Source organism: Rissa tridactyla, chromosome 1, assembly GCF_028500815.1.
Source record: "Rissa tridactyla isolate bRisTri1 chromosome 1, bRisTri1.patW.cur.20221130, whole genome shotgun sequence".
Taxonomy (NCBI): domain Eukaryota; kingdom Metazoa; phylum Chordata; class Aves; order Charadriiformes; family Laridae; genus Rissa; species Rissa tridactyla.
Window position 1 is genome coordinate 72,408,077 of NC_071466.1, and position 13,918 is coordinate 72,421,994.

The 13,918-nt window shown below is 40.2% G+C and overlaps 1 protein-coding gene across 8 annotated transcripts in view; it reads right to left on the reverse strand.

Annotated features, from left to right (window-relative positions):
- Positions 1-13,918, reverse strand: part of IL18RAP (interleukin 18 receptor accessory protein) — a 51,803-nt gene that overhangs the window by 19,972 nt on the left and 17,913 nt on the right. For all 8 annotated transcript variants that reach the window (XM_054222141.1, XM_054222170.1, XM_054222186.1 and 5 more), the window contains 4 exons: positions 11,690-11,846; positions 11,384-11,517; positions 9,649-9,810; positions 7,886-8,044 (listed from right to left, as the gene is read on the reverse strand). In XM_054222141.1, coding sequence (XP_054078116.1) covers positions 7,886-8,044; positions 9,649-9,810; positions 11,384-11,517; positions 11,690-11,846 — 612 coding nt within the window. The remainder of the gene's footprint in view (positions 1-7,885; positions 8,045-9,648; positions 9,811-11,383; positions 11,518-11,689; positions 11,847-13,918) is intronic.

The window sequence follows — 13,918 nt, forward strand, 5'->3', positions numbered from 1 at the left end:
ATACAGTCAAGGGCGGCTTATGGAGCAGTAGGGTAACTCACCTGTTACTCCTCTGTCAACTAAGGGAAGTTGGTGTTATTTAGTACAGATTTGCCACAGTACAGTGCATTCTACCTTGGGTATCAGGGTGTAACATGGCCAGTTACAGAGAAGTACTTTGGCTGTACTAAAAACTGAATAGATCACTTGCCAACGGAGAAAGAGCAAAGCAAATACTCGTGACCCAGGCCTTTAAAATCTTTTTACTCTCGCAATCTTTAATGGTTAAATAGAAAAGATTGCCTAGCACCTCAAATTCCATGCCAATCCCTTCTTGCTTTCCTTGATAGTCTAGCCTGCATACTGCAAACCAAGAAGCTTAAAACTGACAAGGATGACCATTGTTGTGTTACGGCTTTTTTTTCAGAGACTTACTGTTCTCCTGCACAAAAGCAGGTCAGATTAGTTTCCCCATTACTCCCATAGGAGACTGTACTGTTCTAATGGCTTTAATGCCCATCATAAATTTATTCATGGACACGTGTCCTTGTGTGAATACCGTTCCTTAGCTTAAACAACTCTTCTTCTTTCTAGTGCTTTTTCTTTTCCCGTGTGCATTGGTTGACAATGCTCCTATTTCTTTCCCTGTTCATTTTATCAGCCTAAACAATTTAAACTCTTCTAGGATCCCTTCACACGATTCTCCTGGTGATCCTCATAGCTCTGCCTTGCAAGTCTCAAGGTCTCACTTCACTGACAGCACTTCATTGGTATTTGCACTGTATTGTTCAACTTTCCTTCACCATGCTGGCAGCTGGCAACCATCCTGAGGTTCTCACAAGTTTTCATTCCCGAAGTATGAGTTCCTTCCTTGTACCTGAATTTTTGCTGCTAGTCCCCAAAGGCAGTATCTTCCTGAAGTACTACAGAAATAAATATGCTTAATATACTACTTATTAATTCACTATACACAGATAGAGACATTGCTATCACAGCTGAGCTGAACATTTAGGCTTGAGTCTCTAGCTGAATGCCTGAATTTGAAAAGAGGTGTAACCCATAAAGAAGTCCCTCAAGAGATCCTTCACCATAGTCAAAAAAACTCTAACAGCTACAATTTTTCTGCAATGCATAGTAAACAGTTTTGTAACCACATAGTGGAATGAGGTCTCCAGCACGTGACTGAAATTGGCTTAACTAAGGTAGTGGTAAAAAGAATTAGAGCAATGAGCCACGAACCTGCCTGATTACCTTTCACAAATACCTTAAGCCATCAATGTACTGAACTCTATTATTTTTGTATTTAATAGGTAATAAGCAACAAATGTATTACACTGGACAGTGGTAGATCTTGCTAATGTACATACTATATCTCACCAGTAGAGGCCAGATGGAAGATCAAACAATGCAATATAAGAGACAAATCCCTGTGATGAGTTGTTTATATATTTAGCTGACAATGAAACTAAAAAATGAGACTATTGTGGTCTATCTGCAGCTGTTTTCACTGAAGTTCAGGAAATTTGGATTGTTGAACCACAGGAAGCTGTCATGAGTTGACCAAAACTGGAATAGATACTTGTAGAGCCTTTTTTCCATTTTGTATTTTCCGTAACTTGTGGCTATTGCAGGAAGCTTGATAACTACTCTTTCACTCTGGCACTTTATCTAATTATAGTTACTAAATCAGAAAGGTATTTCCCAAAAATGCAATCACATTTTCTTTTTCAAAACACTACATCACAAGCATCCCACTAGGAAAGACAACGTTTCAAACATTTTATTAAATATATATAGGGTTTAATGATGTAAAAATTGCCTTTTCTGTGCAAGTCAGACCACAGTCATCTCTCAAAAGAAAGCCTTTTTTTTTTTACTTTCTCTGAAAAAGCAAGATAGAAAAGGACAACTTTTATATATAACCACAGTTCTAGGGTATCCTTCCAGGCCAGACTCACGCATCTACCTTCTTACCTGCTAATCTTTCTTTTATTTTCTTGACAGTTTTTATGACCTTTTAGCATTTACCCATGGTTTGCAAATTCTGCCTCCCCTCATATGTATGTAAAGAATGCAGACAGCAATGAAGGAACAGAAGTGCTTATAGTAGGAAGAAATTATAGATATGGAACTAGATGTGGTGTCTGAAAGACACCTTCACACCCTTCACTGAAAGAGTCCCTCCATACTTGGTGCACTGAAGGAGGACACATAACACAGGGCATGGACAACTATAATTCACAAACCTTCTACATTTCCAGGCCCTTATACGGTACTACACTATAGTACTGATAGTGTATACAATAGTCCCAACTCTTCCCAATATTTACATTCAAATTATCAACATACAAGAAGACTTCTTTGATACTCTTTTTCTTCCAGCCTGCACTGTGCGTGGTAGAAAGTGGTCAACCAGGAACACTAAAAAAATGCAGACACAGACTGAGCTCTCACAGTCACTACCATGTGGTAGCTCGTGCAAGAAAGACAAGAATCTTCAAGACTGGTGTCTTACAACAGCTGTCTCCTCAATGATCCCATCTGAATCCTCCTCTGGGAAATTATATATTCCAATCACTTCTTTGGATTTGGCTTGGTTTAAATTGTCCTACAGTACAAATGAGACATTTATTGCTCGTGGCAAGCAGGCCTAACAACACTCTTGCTTTTTTAATTGCATTTTTTCTTCTTACTGTAAGTTTTATTTTTGACACTTACTGCTTTCTAACTGCAGCAAAAAAAGAAGCCACAGATGTAGAAAGGGGGAAATAAAGTTTTATTAAGTGCAAAAATGGAACAAAAAATGCAATGTGAATCACTGAAATGACCCATTACCTCAAACCAACTATCATGTGAATTCACTTATAAATCGACATATGCATGATCAGACAGATCAACACAACTACAGTCTATAAAAGTCATATTAGCAGCTCCTTTGCTCTAGGGACTGTAAAGAGAAAGCACGCATTTCCAAGCCCTGATTAAAGTCAGCCAATTCAGGATATAGAGCAATAAGGAGAACATCTGGTATTAATATAAGGACGCATACCCTTAATTTCCCTTGTCTCCCCTTACCACAACATGGGCTGTGAGGATCGGCTATACAGATTAAATGAATGTGTTGTGATACCATTCTATGCAAAAATACTTGCCCCTTTACAGATATTGAGTAGCTCATTGAACTACATCTGAATGCCTGTTTTGCTGGCATTCGAACAACTTTGGAGTTAATGCCATTTAGCTTTCAACCTTCCTCATGTGAAGTCCTCTGGTATTCTGTAAAACCTCAAGTGTGGTCAAATTCTGTATGGTTTCACAGTCTTCAGGGTACAGCTTCATGAGTGCAGTCACAGCATTTCTCCAAGCTGAGGTTCGTGGCAAATTCAATCTCAATTTATAGTAGCTGATTCTCATAGAGGGTAGGCTCAGTCCAGAGCTTTTAACAAACCATGTGCACTATCTTTATTCATATGTGTAGTATAATACATTTGACATTTTATGGTGTTAGCTAATACATTGACAACAGCATATGAAAAAATTATGTGGCTAAGAAGTTTAACCCCTCAGTTAAGTATCAGGAAAGTTACTAACTTTTCTGTCAGCTGTTTCACCAAGAAGTGGATGTGCCCAGTATGTCAGATGGCATTTCTGAAGTAGGGGCAATCATTAGCACTGGAGGAGAATGTTAAAACTGATCTGTGATTACAAATCACAGGAAACTCTGGTAGAGAAGAACTGAACCTTGAGAAAGATTTGGAAATATAAAGACATGCATATATACAGAGCATAAATCCTCTTCAGTAAAAGCTTAAGCCAGAAAATGGCTTTTGCCTAAGGATCGCATTTCAATGGCTCTTTAGTTGCCTAATAGAAAGAGGCAGATGTCCTGGAGCTGATCTGAAGGACACCACACGTGTGCCTTATTCCTTTGTACTTTTTCATCTGCGTGTTAACCTGGCAACCGTGTTGTCTTCATTCTGTTATGCTTGATTGCAGGATATTTGATGAACAACAAGGTATTTCATTCTCATGAATCTTGAGACATTGCCATGGCACCTAGCACTCCAATTGTGTCCTCAAGTTCACTGAGAAGGTAATGGAGATCCTCCACTACAGGTGCATGAATTAAGTGTCAGTGTCAAAGAGATGTCTCCTCATAACTAGCATTAGTTGAATGCAAGACAATGATGAGAGTGGGCTAAGCCTTGATGGTTTCCCAGCAAACTGACAGATCTTCCAAAATGATTCTCCATTGATTTCTTCTCATTAGTACTAGGAGGAAATACGGCTCCATTTTATCTAGGAATTTATGTCAGATTGGTATCTTCTGACAGACAGCTAATAATAAGGGAGGATTACCATGGTTTTGAAAGGCATTACTAAGTTTGTTTTAAAAAATAGTGCTAAGTACAAATGTTCCAAAGGTTTAGGAGTACATGTACATACTGAAGATCTCATTTTCACATAAATCCCCTACATCCCTCAGTGAAGGCAGCTCAGGGTCCACAAACAAAACACTATTATCTCTATCCCATCCACCACTTCTCACTCCAAAAATAAGCATTTACACTATTGTCAGTGTAATAAGAGGATGGAAACAGTCTTTATCATTCCTCCAAATCACTCCCACTTGGCTTGTCTAGACCACATAGACGTCAGCAGTGAATACTGTTAGCCCGACCAAATCTGCCCAACTCTTTCTCTGTTGCCCTACTCCCTTTTTCTCTGTTTTCACTTGATTTTTCTGCTTGACGTTGCCCAAAGCCTGCATGCCAAGTTCTCTAGGGCAGGAGCCTTTTGGGTCTACTCCCAAGCAGGATCCTTAGGAAATACCAAAATACAAACCCAAGAGTGTCTAAATAATAATACTTTGCAAATACTGATATATTTATTGAGGGGCCTCAAAAAGTATGCAAGTATAACTAATATCACTCTACATTACTGGAAAATGTGAAATCAAAATTTTTTACATTGTGCTTTGTGTCTTGTGGTAAGTCCTAAGCAGAATCAAATTTCTGCTCCTTGTGCAGATCACTGAGGAAACTCTCTGAGATAGTATTTCGCATTGAGGTTAACATCGTCCTAGCCCCTGTAACAATTTCTACATTCTTCACAGACCTCAGACTTGGCTTCTTATGAACACTGTCTTCCCAAAACAAGTGTGCAGTTTGTGTTTTCTAGTAGTTAGCAAGTCTAGTAGTTTGCTTCTGTCTCCAGAATTGTTACACAACTGCATTAAAGCCACAGACTTCAGTCCGTGGTTGAGCCCCTTCTAAGCCTAGGTCAAGATTATTATAGTGTCCTTTGGTGTTTATCTTGGTAGGTTTTGCTGGCATCAGGTACCGAAGGTTCTTCCAAAATCTGGAATTCACAGGAAGAGATTTATCCTTTTTCCACTTCACAACCCTCTTTGATGGTAAAAGAGACAGTGATTCTGGCAAGAAATTGTAGTTACTTATAGGCATATATTGAATCAATATGATTTTAGTTTTCCTTTCAACTAGGGCTTTATGTAGTCCACTCTCAAGTTCGTATACGGCTCTGTCAGAAATGTAGTTCTGGCTCAGTATAATGATTAATCGTCGACTTTTGTCAATGAATGAATGAATATCATCAACAACCGCTGCAAATTAAGGATAAATGTGTTATTAAACTAAGTTGAAAGGATAGGGACTGAATCAACTTATCTTTTAACAATTTTTAACAATTGTATGTATACAAACTGTTCCCCTTATAAAGTGAGAGCATGTAAGCATCCAGTCCATATGACGAGATTAATATGCATTGCAGATTAAGAGTTTGCAAAAATGAGCTCAGGAGTGGCCAACACTTGTTTTCTGAAGCAGTTAAAACTGACACACAATCTCCAGCTACCCTGGAGTCTGTCAGTCTGTCTGTCTGTAGTCACATGGATAGAAGGTCACAGCAAAATTTATTTTTCCTCCAACCAGACATCTCTTTGCTTCTTCATAATAAATACCACTGGAGTGTTTCCACAGAAAGTCACCAACAGCAACGTCTCTCCAAATATTCAGTAACCCTCAGGTTACTCTTTCCTTTACGTCCCCAAATACCCAAATCTGTTGCCAGTAATATAAGGTCTAGAAGACTAGCATGTGATGACAGAATGAGTTTCAACTGTGTTTTAGATCCATGACTTTTGTCATGACAAGCAATGAACAAAATCAAATGGTGATATCCTTCAAACACCCATGCACCCAATTAAATTCTCATGCACAACTTCCTGTGGTTGCTTCAGCATCATGGGACAACAAGGTCTACAGAAACCAGAGATCTAGAAAATCTTTTAGGGAAAGGCAAAGCAAACTGCAGGAGTAACCTAAAGAAGAGAAAACTGAGAGGAGGAGGCGGCACACCAAAGGCGCCTGTAAATAGAAGGAAATACTCTTGTTTTCCATATTCACAACAGATCAGCCCACAGAAAAGCTAAAACTACTGCAAGGAAATAAGCTAAAATTATCAAAAGAATCAGATTGAACACTTTGGAAAGACTTTTTTTAATACCTAAGGAGAGATAATACCTGGAAAAAAATGGCTTGGGAGAGTTGTGGCACCTCTCAGGTTAGAAAAATATGTCAGGAATGGATACAAGGAGAGAAGATCCTGCTTTGTGAAGGGGGCCTACTGACCTTATTGCTCTGTGTTTTTAACAATGAAATCCTACTCCTCAACTAGATCTTTGGACTAAATGGAATCTCCCCGTATCTTTTTTCCAAGCATCTGCAAAAGGCCATCTATCCATAGGACATTTAGAGAAACAAAACTCCATGTTCTCATTTCTATTTTGTTATGGAATCCATTACATTCACAAAATGGTTTCAACACCCACACTAAAGATACAGCAAACATACAAGTTACCTGAGAATAACTAGTACCAGAGTGTCATGGTTTCAGCTGGTGTGGAGTAAAATTTCTTGCTAGCAGCTGGTAAGTGGCTATGTTTCGTATTCGGGATGACAGTGGTGTTGATAGTGCACTGGTGGTTTTGGTTGTGGCTAAGCACTCAAGGCCTTTTCTGCTCCTCGCACCACCCTGCCAGTGAGTAGGGTGGGTGTGCACAAGAAGCTGGGAGGAGACACAGCCAGGACAGCTGACCTCAACTGACCAAAGGGTCAGGGATATTCCATACCACATGTCGCCATGCTCAGTATATAGAGCTCGGGGAAGAAGGAGGAAGGGGGGGACGTTCTCAGTGACGGCGTTTGTCTTCCCAAGTCACTGTTATGTGTGACAGAGCCCTGCTTTCCTGGAGATGGCTGAACACCTGCCTGCCCATGGCAAGCAGGGAATTAATTCCTTGCTTTGCTTTGTTTGTGCATGCAGCTTTTGCTTTACCTATTAGTCTGTCTTTATCTCAACCCAGGAGTTCTCTCACTTTTGCTCTTCTGATTCTCTCTCCCATCACACCAAGTGGGGAGTGAGCAAGTGGCTGCGTGGTCCGAGATGCTGGCTGGGGTTAAGCCACAACACAGAGACACCAGTTGCTCTGTGCAGTAAACGTGAGTTCATTCATAGGCGCCTGCTCTCAGCAAAAGCAGAGCAAGAGCACTATTACTGTGAAACAGCTGACATCATCTGTGTTCTCACCTTAACTTTCTGCATGCTAGCTTTTTCATCTGTTCATCTTGGTTCTGTGTAATCAAAGATATGTGTGTATGTATGTGTGTAGGTTTATGTAAATTCATAAATATATCTATAAAATATCTAAAATGAATGCATGCAAACTTTGCATGAACATGGTCTAGGAATAAGTGAAAAATGTAGCATTTCCATGCACAACACATTTCACAGAATTCCTTCTAATTACAGACTTTCACCTTTATGTGAAAATTTTGTGCCTATTTAATGACAAGAATATTCAATACAGAATATTCAATACACTTACCTCCTCCAGGGGATACATCCCTCTCAAATATACATAACTTGTAGCCAAAGTTTTCTTCTAATATCATGGGTAATATATTCAAAGCAAATTCTCTCTCTTCTTCAGTAGGAGAAACACAATCTTTCAGGTAAGACACAAAGGCATCATATTCTTTTCCATCTGGAATGAAATCAACAATTGTTGTCTTGTTAGCAACCATTAGAAATACAGTATCTGATCCACCATTCTTTTTTTCCAAAGTTGTTGTCTCAGTAGCAAAGCATCTAGAAACTCCTGCTCTTTCCTTTGTACCCAAACAGTCTTCAAACAAAAAAATAAATAAATTCCTGAATCAATTTAAGTTTGATACAAAAGATTCTGATTGCATTTGGCAAATATTTGAAACTAATGTATCCTTTCCACATTAAGGTGTTTTGGTTTTTTTTAAAATAGATTAATTTAACCAGTTAATGTCACATCTGTGATGATCAAGAAAATTAAGGGAAGCAAAATATGTGTCTGTAACCTGATAAGAATGCTATTTAAGTGATACTGCACAATTCCACATTTATGTTACTTTCTGTCTAAGACTATCAAGTAGTTCTGTAGAATGGGTACTGGCAAAAGAGAATGAACCAAATTATTACTTTAATTACCATGTCTGGTAATGCTTTCAGCAGTAATTTACAAAAGCAAAATCCAAGACCAATTCAGAGGCCAGGTCTACCACACTGAGCGATACCTAATTGAACCTTGCCACAGAACAACTATCTGGATTGATACAGCAGCGCACATAGCTTTGCTTCTTAAACTGTACTTCTTTGCTTCCCTTTCCAGATACTTTCCTACATGTAGTTCATAAGAGGGAGCACAAAATAAAGCCCGTGAACCCCTACACATGCAAGAGCTCTAGGAGTAGGAAATCTATTGCCTAGTATCAGACAATCAGTTCCTCCAGGGTGGCCTAGTCCAGGTTCTCCGAGATCCTCCCTGTAAGTCAGTGTACACAGTGATAGCTAACATCAACAGACAGATAAATAATGCTGGCAGGCGTAAATTTCATGCACCCATTACTGAAAAAAATCTCCAGGCACTGCACTTTATTCAAGCCGATTTAGAGACTAAAGAGGGCTAAGCAAATCAGGTACATATATACCGCAAGTTTCGTGACCACAATTTTCAGAAAAATTATACCCAGAACTGGGTAACTGTCAGGCTTGTTCCTTACATCAAGGTCACAGCAATGCTGCCTAGGAAGATCCTGGTAGCGTGCTCTCCTGCTCTCCTTAAGTGCATTTAGTGACAAACCTATAAACATTGCAATGGCCTTTACAGTCAAGGAAGCATCTTAACCTTCACCTCACTGCAGGGCATCAGTGAGGTGAAAACAAATTTCTGTCAATCTGCCTGTCTGACAACTCCAGAGTGCTCATCCTCTTTACAGACAGATAATTGTAAACTTCTCCACATTCATCAACTTCTATGATGAAGAAGATGTCAGAACAGAGCACATCTGAACAGCATCTAACCATGTCCCTTCCGCTACCTTCTCCAGAGACAGCTGCTTCACTGTGTTTATCTGCTGTTACTGCACCAGGTGTATAACAAACTCACTTTAGCACCTGACCATCAAGTTCTCTTTTACATATTCTTTGCTGGTTTTACTCACAAAACTCCTGGATTTATTTTGTCTCTTCCTCAAAGATGGTTGTTTTATAGAACCTACCAGAAACTATTTTTTAATCAATACACTTATTTCAATGTCAGCATTTGCCAAGTCATACCTCCAACAGTGTCATCTCTTCTGCATACGTTCCTGTAAAATAGAACTAAATCAACTCTAAACATCACAGAGACAATCACCACAGCTACAGCAACACATGGAAATAGTACAGCAAGGACCATTCCAGTTGTAAATATGTGGACAGGCAGATCTTGGGTGTTCCCTGTAAAACAGAAACCCAGGAAACAATAGCCTTAAAAAAGGGCATTATATTACAAGATTGCTTATTCAATACTGATGGCATCTTAAAATCACCCTAAAAAAATAACAATGTTGATGTGGATCCTCTCCTGCTAATACTGCTACTAATGCTAATATGCACATAGGCATGCCATTTGTCCTGAGAAGACCTACAGAACGTGGATTACTCTAAAAACTGAAGAAACAACCTTGCATGCAGTCACACCCTCCATACGCAGAAATTAACTGTATGTGGGATCAAGACTGACACTACAGATCCTCAAGAATGTGCAGCATCCCAAACTGGTGATCACCCGCTTTTATCACAGAATGGTAGGGGTTGGAAGAGAGCTCTGGAGATCATCTAGTCCAATCCCCCTGCCAGAGCAGGGTCACCTAGAGCAGGCTGCACAGGAACGTGATGAGTTTCCTTCAGGTTATTATTTCCTATTATTCTCTACCTTTTGCCCCTCTCTCCATCCATCCATAACAGTCCTCAATGTCCCTTTTAATCTCTTTGGACAAGATTTTATTTTTTTTTTTAATTCTGTCTTTGGTCTCTTTCAGGCTTTTATTTATTATTATTATTTTCTGTTGTTTTTGTCTTTTTAGTTCCAAATACAGATTTTTAATGCTTAAATCTTTGTGAACTCTTTATGAAGGCATTGTCAAGTCATGCTCATTGTAGCTGGTATTTCATTTGCTTTATTATATGCATCATCTTTTGACTAGTCTATTTTCACGTATTTCCTCCCAGAAAAGCTTGTAAAGGTCTGAGAGAGATGGAAAACAAGAAGGGAATGCTCATTTCCTGTGAACGCCCAGGCTGCCTGGACTATAAATGTGAAGTACTACTATATGGTAGAGGTCAGCTTTCCATAGCTAGGAGGATAGAGTCCCTGGCAAGAGAGAAAGTGCTGACCAGAACTTGTCAGGCATTATCAGGAATATAAAAGACTGACCTTTCCAGGTGGAGGAAAAAAAAAAGAAAAAAAACCAACCAAACAAAACCCAACAAACAAACAAAAACATAAAAACACAAAAAATAATCAAAAGCTCAGATTTCAATTTTATAAAGAGCTGCTTAATAAACAAAGTGATCCAAACAGCAGACTCTGAGCTGCATAAGTCTTGGGTAGTTAACCAAGGCTTATGCAGTGATCCCACCAATCTGATGATCCCACCAATCTGGTGAGTAGGAGAGCACAGGGAATGCTCTGTCATGGGGCGTAGCAAAGTTCCGCCCAGGGATCTGTCAGCCAGAACATATCTCAGCCCCCCAGCTATGTCCACAGCAGAAGCAGCAGTTGAACTATGGAGCCCTCACACAGCTGCTCTAGCAGTCGTAGCAGCAACCCCTGCTGCCCCTGTCTCACAGCAGGAGGAATCACCTTGGTGGGCGTTGTTAGGTCCAGCGTTAGATGGACCAGGGCCTTCATAAGCACGCAGACGTTCCTGGAGAGATGTTCTGAAATCAGTACCCTGCCCTCAGGATTGAGAAGGCTGGCAGGATCAATAATTATCTATGAGGAGTACGATCATAGATTATACCATACCTTTCTTCAATTTCACTATTTTTATTTGTGTTCTTTCATCAGCTTGCAACATGCAGGTGAAATTATGATGCATGTTCTCCTCTGTTACTTTTTTAATCCGTAGTAGCCTTGTGACATAGAACTTGTTTCCCAACCTGCAACAAGGAAAGGTCTTAGCAACACTGTACTGAAATCTACAACAGCTGAGAGGCAGATTTTCAGAAAAAAGTTCTAAAATAACCCTAGACATTTTACTGAATTTGCAGTCCACAAAGTGCAGGACATTATCATATACAAACAAAAGTGAGGTATCTTCAGGAAACCTACTGTAATTTTTTGAACTCTTCTTCACATATTGAAGGTCCATTCTCGGGGAGACCTGCACATTTTTCTGGAAACGTTTGATTAATTAACCAGTAGAGGCTGGCATCTTCTCGCATATAATAACCCAAGAAACCTGTGCAATTGAGTATCTCTTCTTTACCTAAACAAAGCATAAGATGAGAAGATCTAGTCAGAAGTAGCATTCATCTTCACAGTGCAGTAGCGTGTCAGCTTTCCAGGCAATGTATCCCAGGAGCTGTGCTCCTTTCTGGACTTTGTAGCCCCTGCACGGCATTTCATACATGTTACACCTGCACTGGTGGTGGCTTTGGGAACGATGCACAGGCCTGTCTTGCACCCTGTTGCAGAGTGATAGCCATCCACTGCTTTCTCTCAGATAAACTCTGTCACAGCCAGAAGAGTTTAAATAGGTGAGAGCGTTTCAGGCTTTAGAGAACTAAACAGCGCTGGACTCAATGATCCTTATGGGATCCCTTATCACAAGATATTCTGTGATTCTATGAACTAAATTGTGTGCTGCAGGCAGAGAACAGGAGAGGGCAACCCATCACCAGCACCCCAGGGCCAGGAAAAGTAAGTAAGTGATAAGGGAAATTACAACCAATTGATTATAAAAGCTAAAGTATACGCTGTTACTCAAAGGAAAAACAAAACCTGTTAGAGCCCCTGCTGAAGTCTCACAGAATAAATTCTCATCCCAGCTCCACACCTGGAAATCAGCATAATCCTGAATGTGTGAATCACAGAATGGCAGGGATTGGAAGGGACCTCTGGAGATCATCTAGTCCAACCCCCCTGCCAGAGCAGGGTCACCTACAGCAGGTGGCACAGGAACGCGTCCAGGTGGGTTTTGAATGTCTCCAGAGACAGAGACTCCACCACCTCTCTGGGCAGCCTGTGCCAGGGCTCTGCCACCCTCAAAGTAAAGAAGTTCCTCCTCATGTTGAGATGGAACTTCCTATGTCCAAGTTTGTACCCGTTACCTCTTGTCCTGTTGCCGGGCACCACTGAAAAGAGCCTGGCCCCATCCTCCTGACACCCACCCTTGAAGTATTTATAAGTCACTTAGTTAGACAGCTACTTTGTACCATTTCAGAGCACTAACTGGAAATGACAGGAACCACCTCTTAAGAGTCTGATTAATCATAAGAGCAAAAGTAAAAAGACAACTGTACACTTGGGAAAATAAAGACAGAAGGCTACAGCTCTGCAAATAATCTCTGGGTGTGAGATTTGATGATTTGTAAGGCATTTTATTTTAAACGTTGTCATGGGAAGCTGGACCTAAGGGTATCTGCAACTTTCCAACACCATTTCTAGGCTATGCCAGTATCATTTCCAGGGAACACAACCAGAATGCCCTTTACTAAGCCACAAAAGCTGCATGTTAGTTCTTGCTCAGACCATCATGCACAAATGTTTTCCAGTAAGCGAGGCCTACCCAGGAATTCTCTAAGGGCACACATTATAAGTTGCCTTCTCAAGATTTATCAGAGTGAATGCTTCCAATGGAACTGCTTAAGAACATTTAAAGCAGGATACAGCTGAAAATCTGCTCATCTTCAATTCTGAACTTAGAAGTCCAAGTCGTAATTGCACAGATTGGAACATAGACCCAAGTTTCTAGTATCATCTACCTTGCAACTCTAGCCTTTTCACCATACACAACAGCTATTTTCAGGGAAATATTATAGAACACCATCTAACCAATGACAAGTTTGAAGGGCCATCCAAAATTCCCTTCACTATCCACCATGCCACCTGTCTCACCACTCACCAGGTAGTTTAATGACCTTATCAAAAGATCTTATCAAGACGGATAAGAAATGGAAGACAGATGATTCATAATCATTTTATGCTGAATGCTGCTACCTTCTAAGGGTTGGCACAAGCACAGTAAGGGGGAAGAACTGTGCAGGAAGGATGTACTGGGAGGTTGGGAGATATGAGGCATCATAAGATTGGGGTACTACCATTGAAAAAAGGACCTACCAAGTGGTATTTGTAGGAAGGAAGAAAAAGCATCTGGACCTTAGCATCTGAGGTCCTGGCTGAGCAAATGAGATACACGTATGAGCAACAGCGGAAGTAAATATAATTTTTCAGACTTGGAAAGGAAGGACTAGGTAACCAGATTGGAGAAGTCTTCAGGCACAGGAAAGGTAAAAGACAGGTAAATTTCTGTTTCAAAAAAATTTACAGCCTCAATCA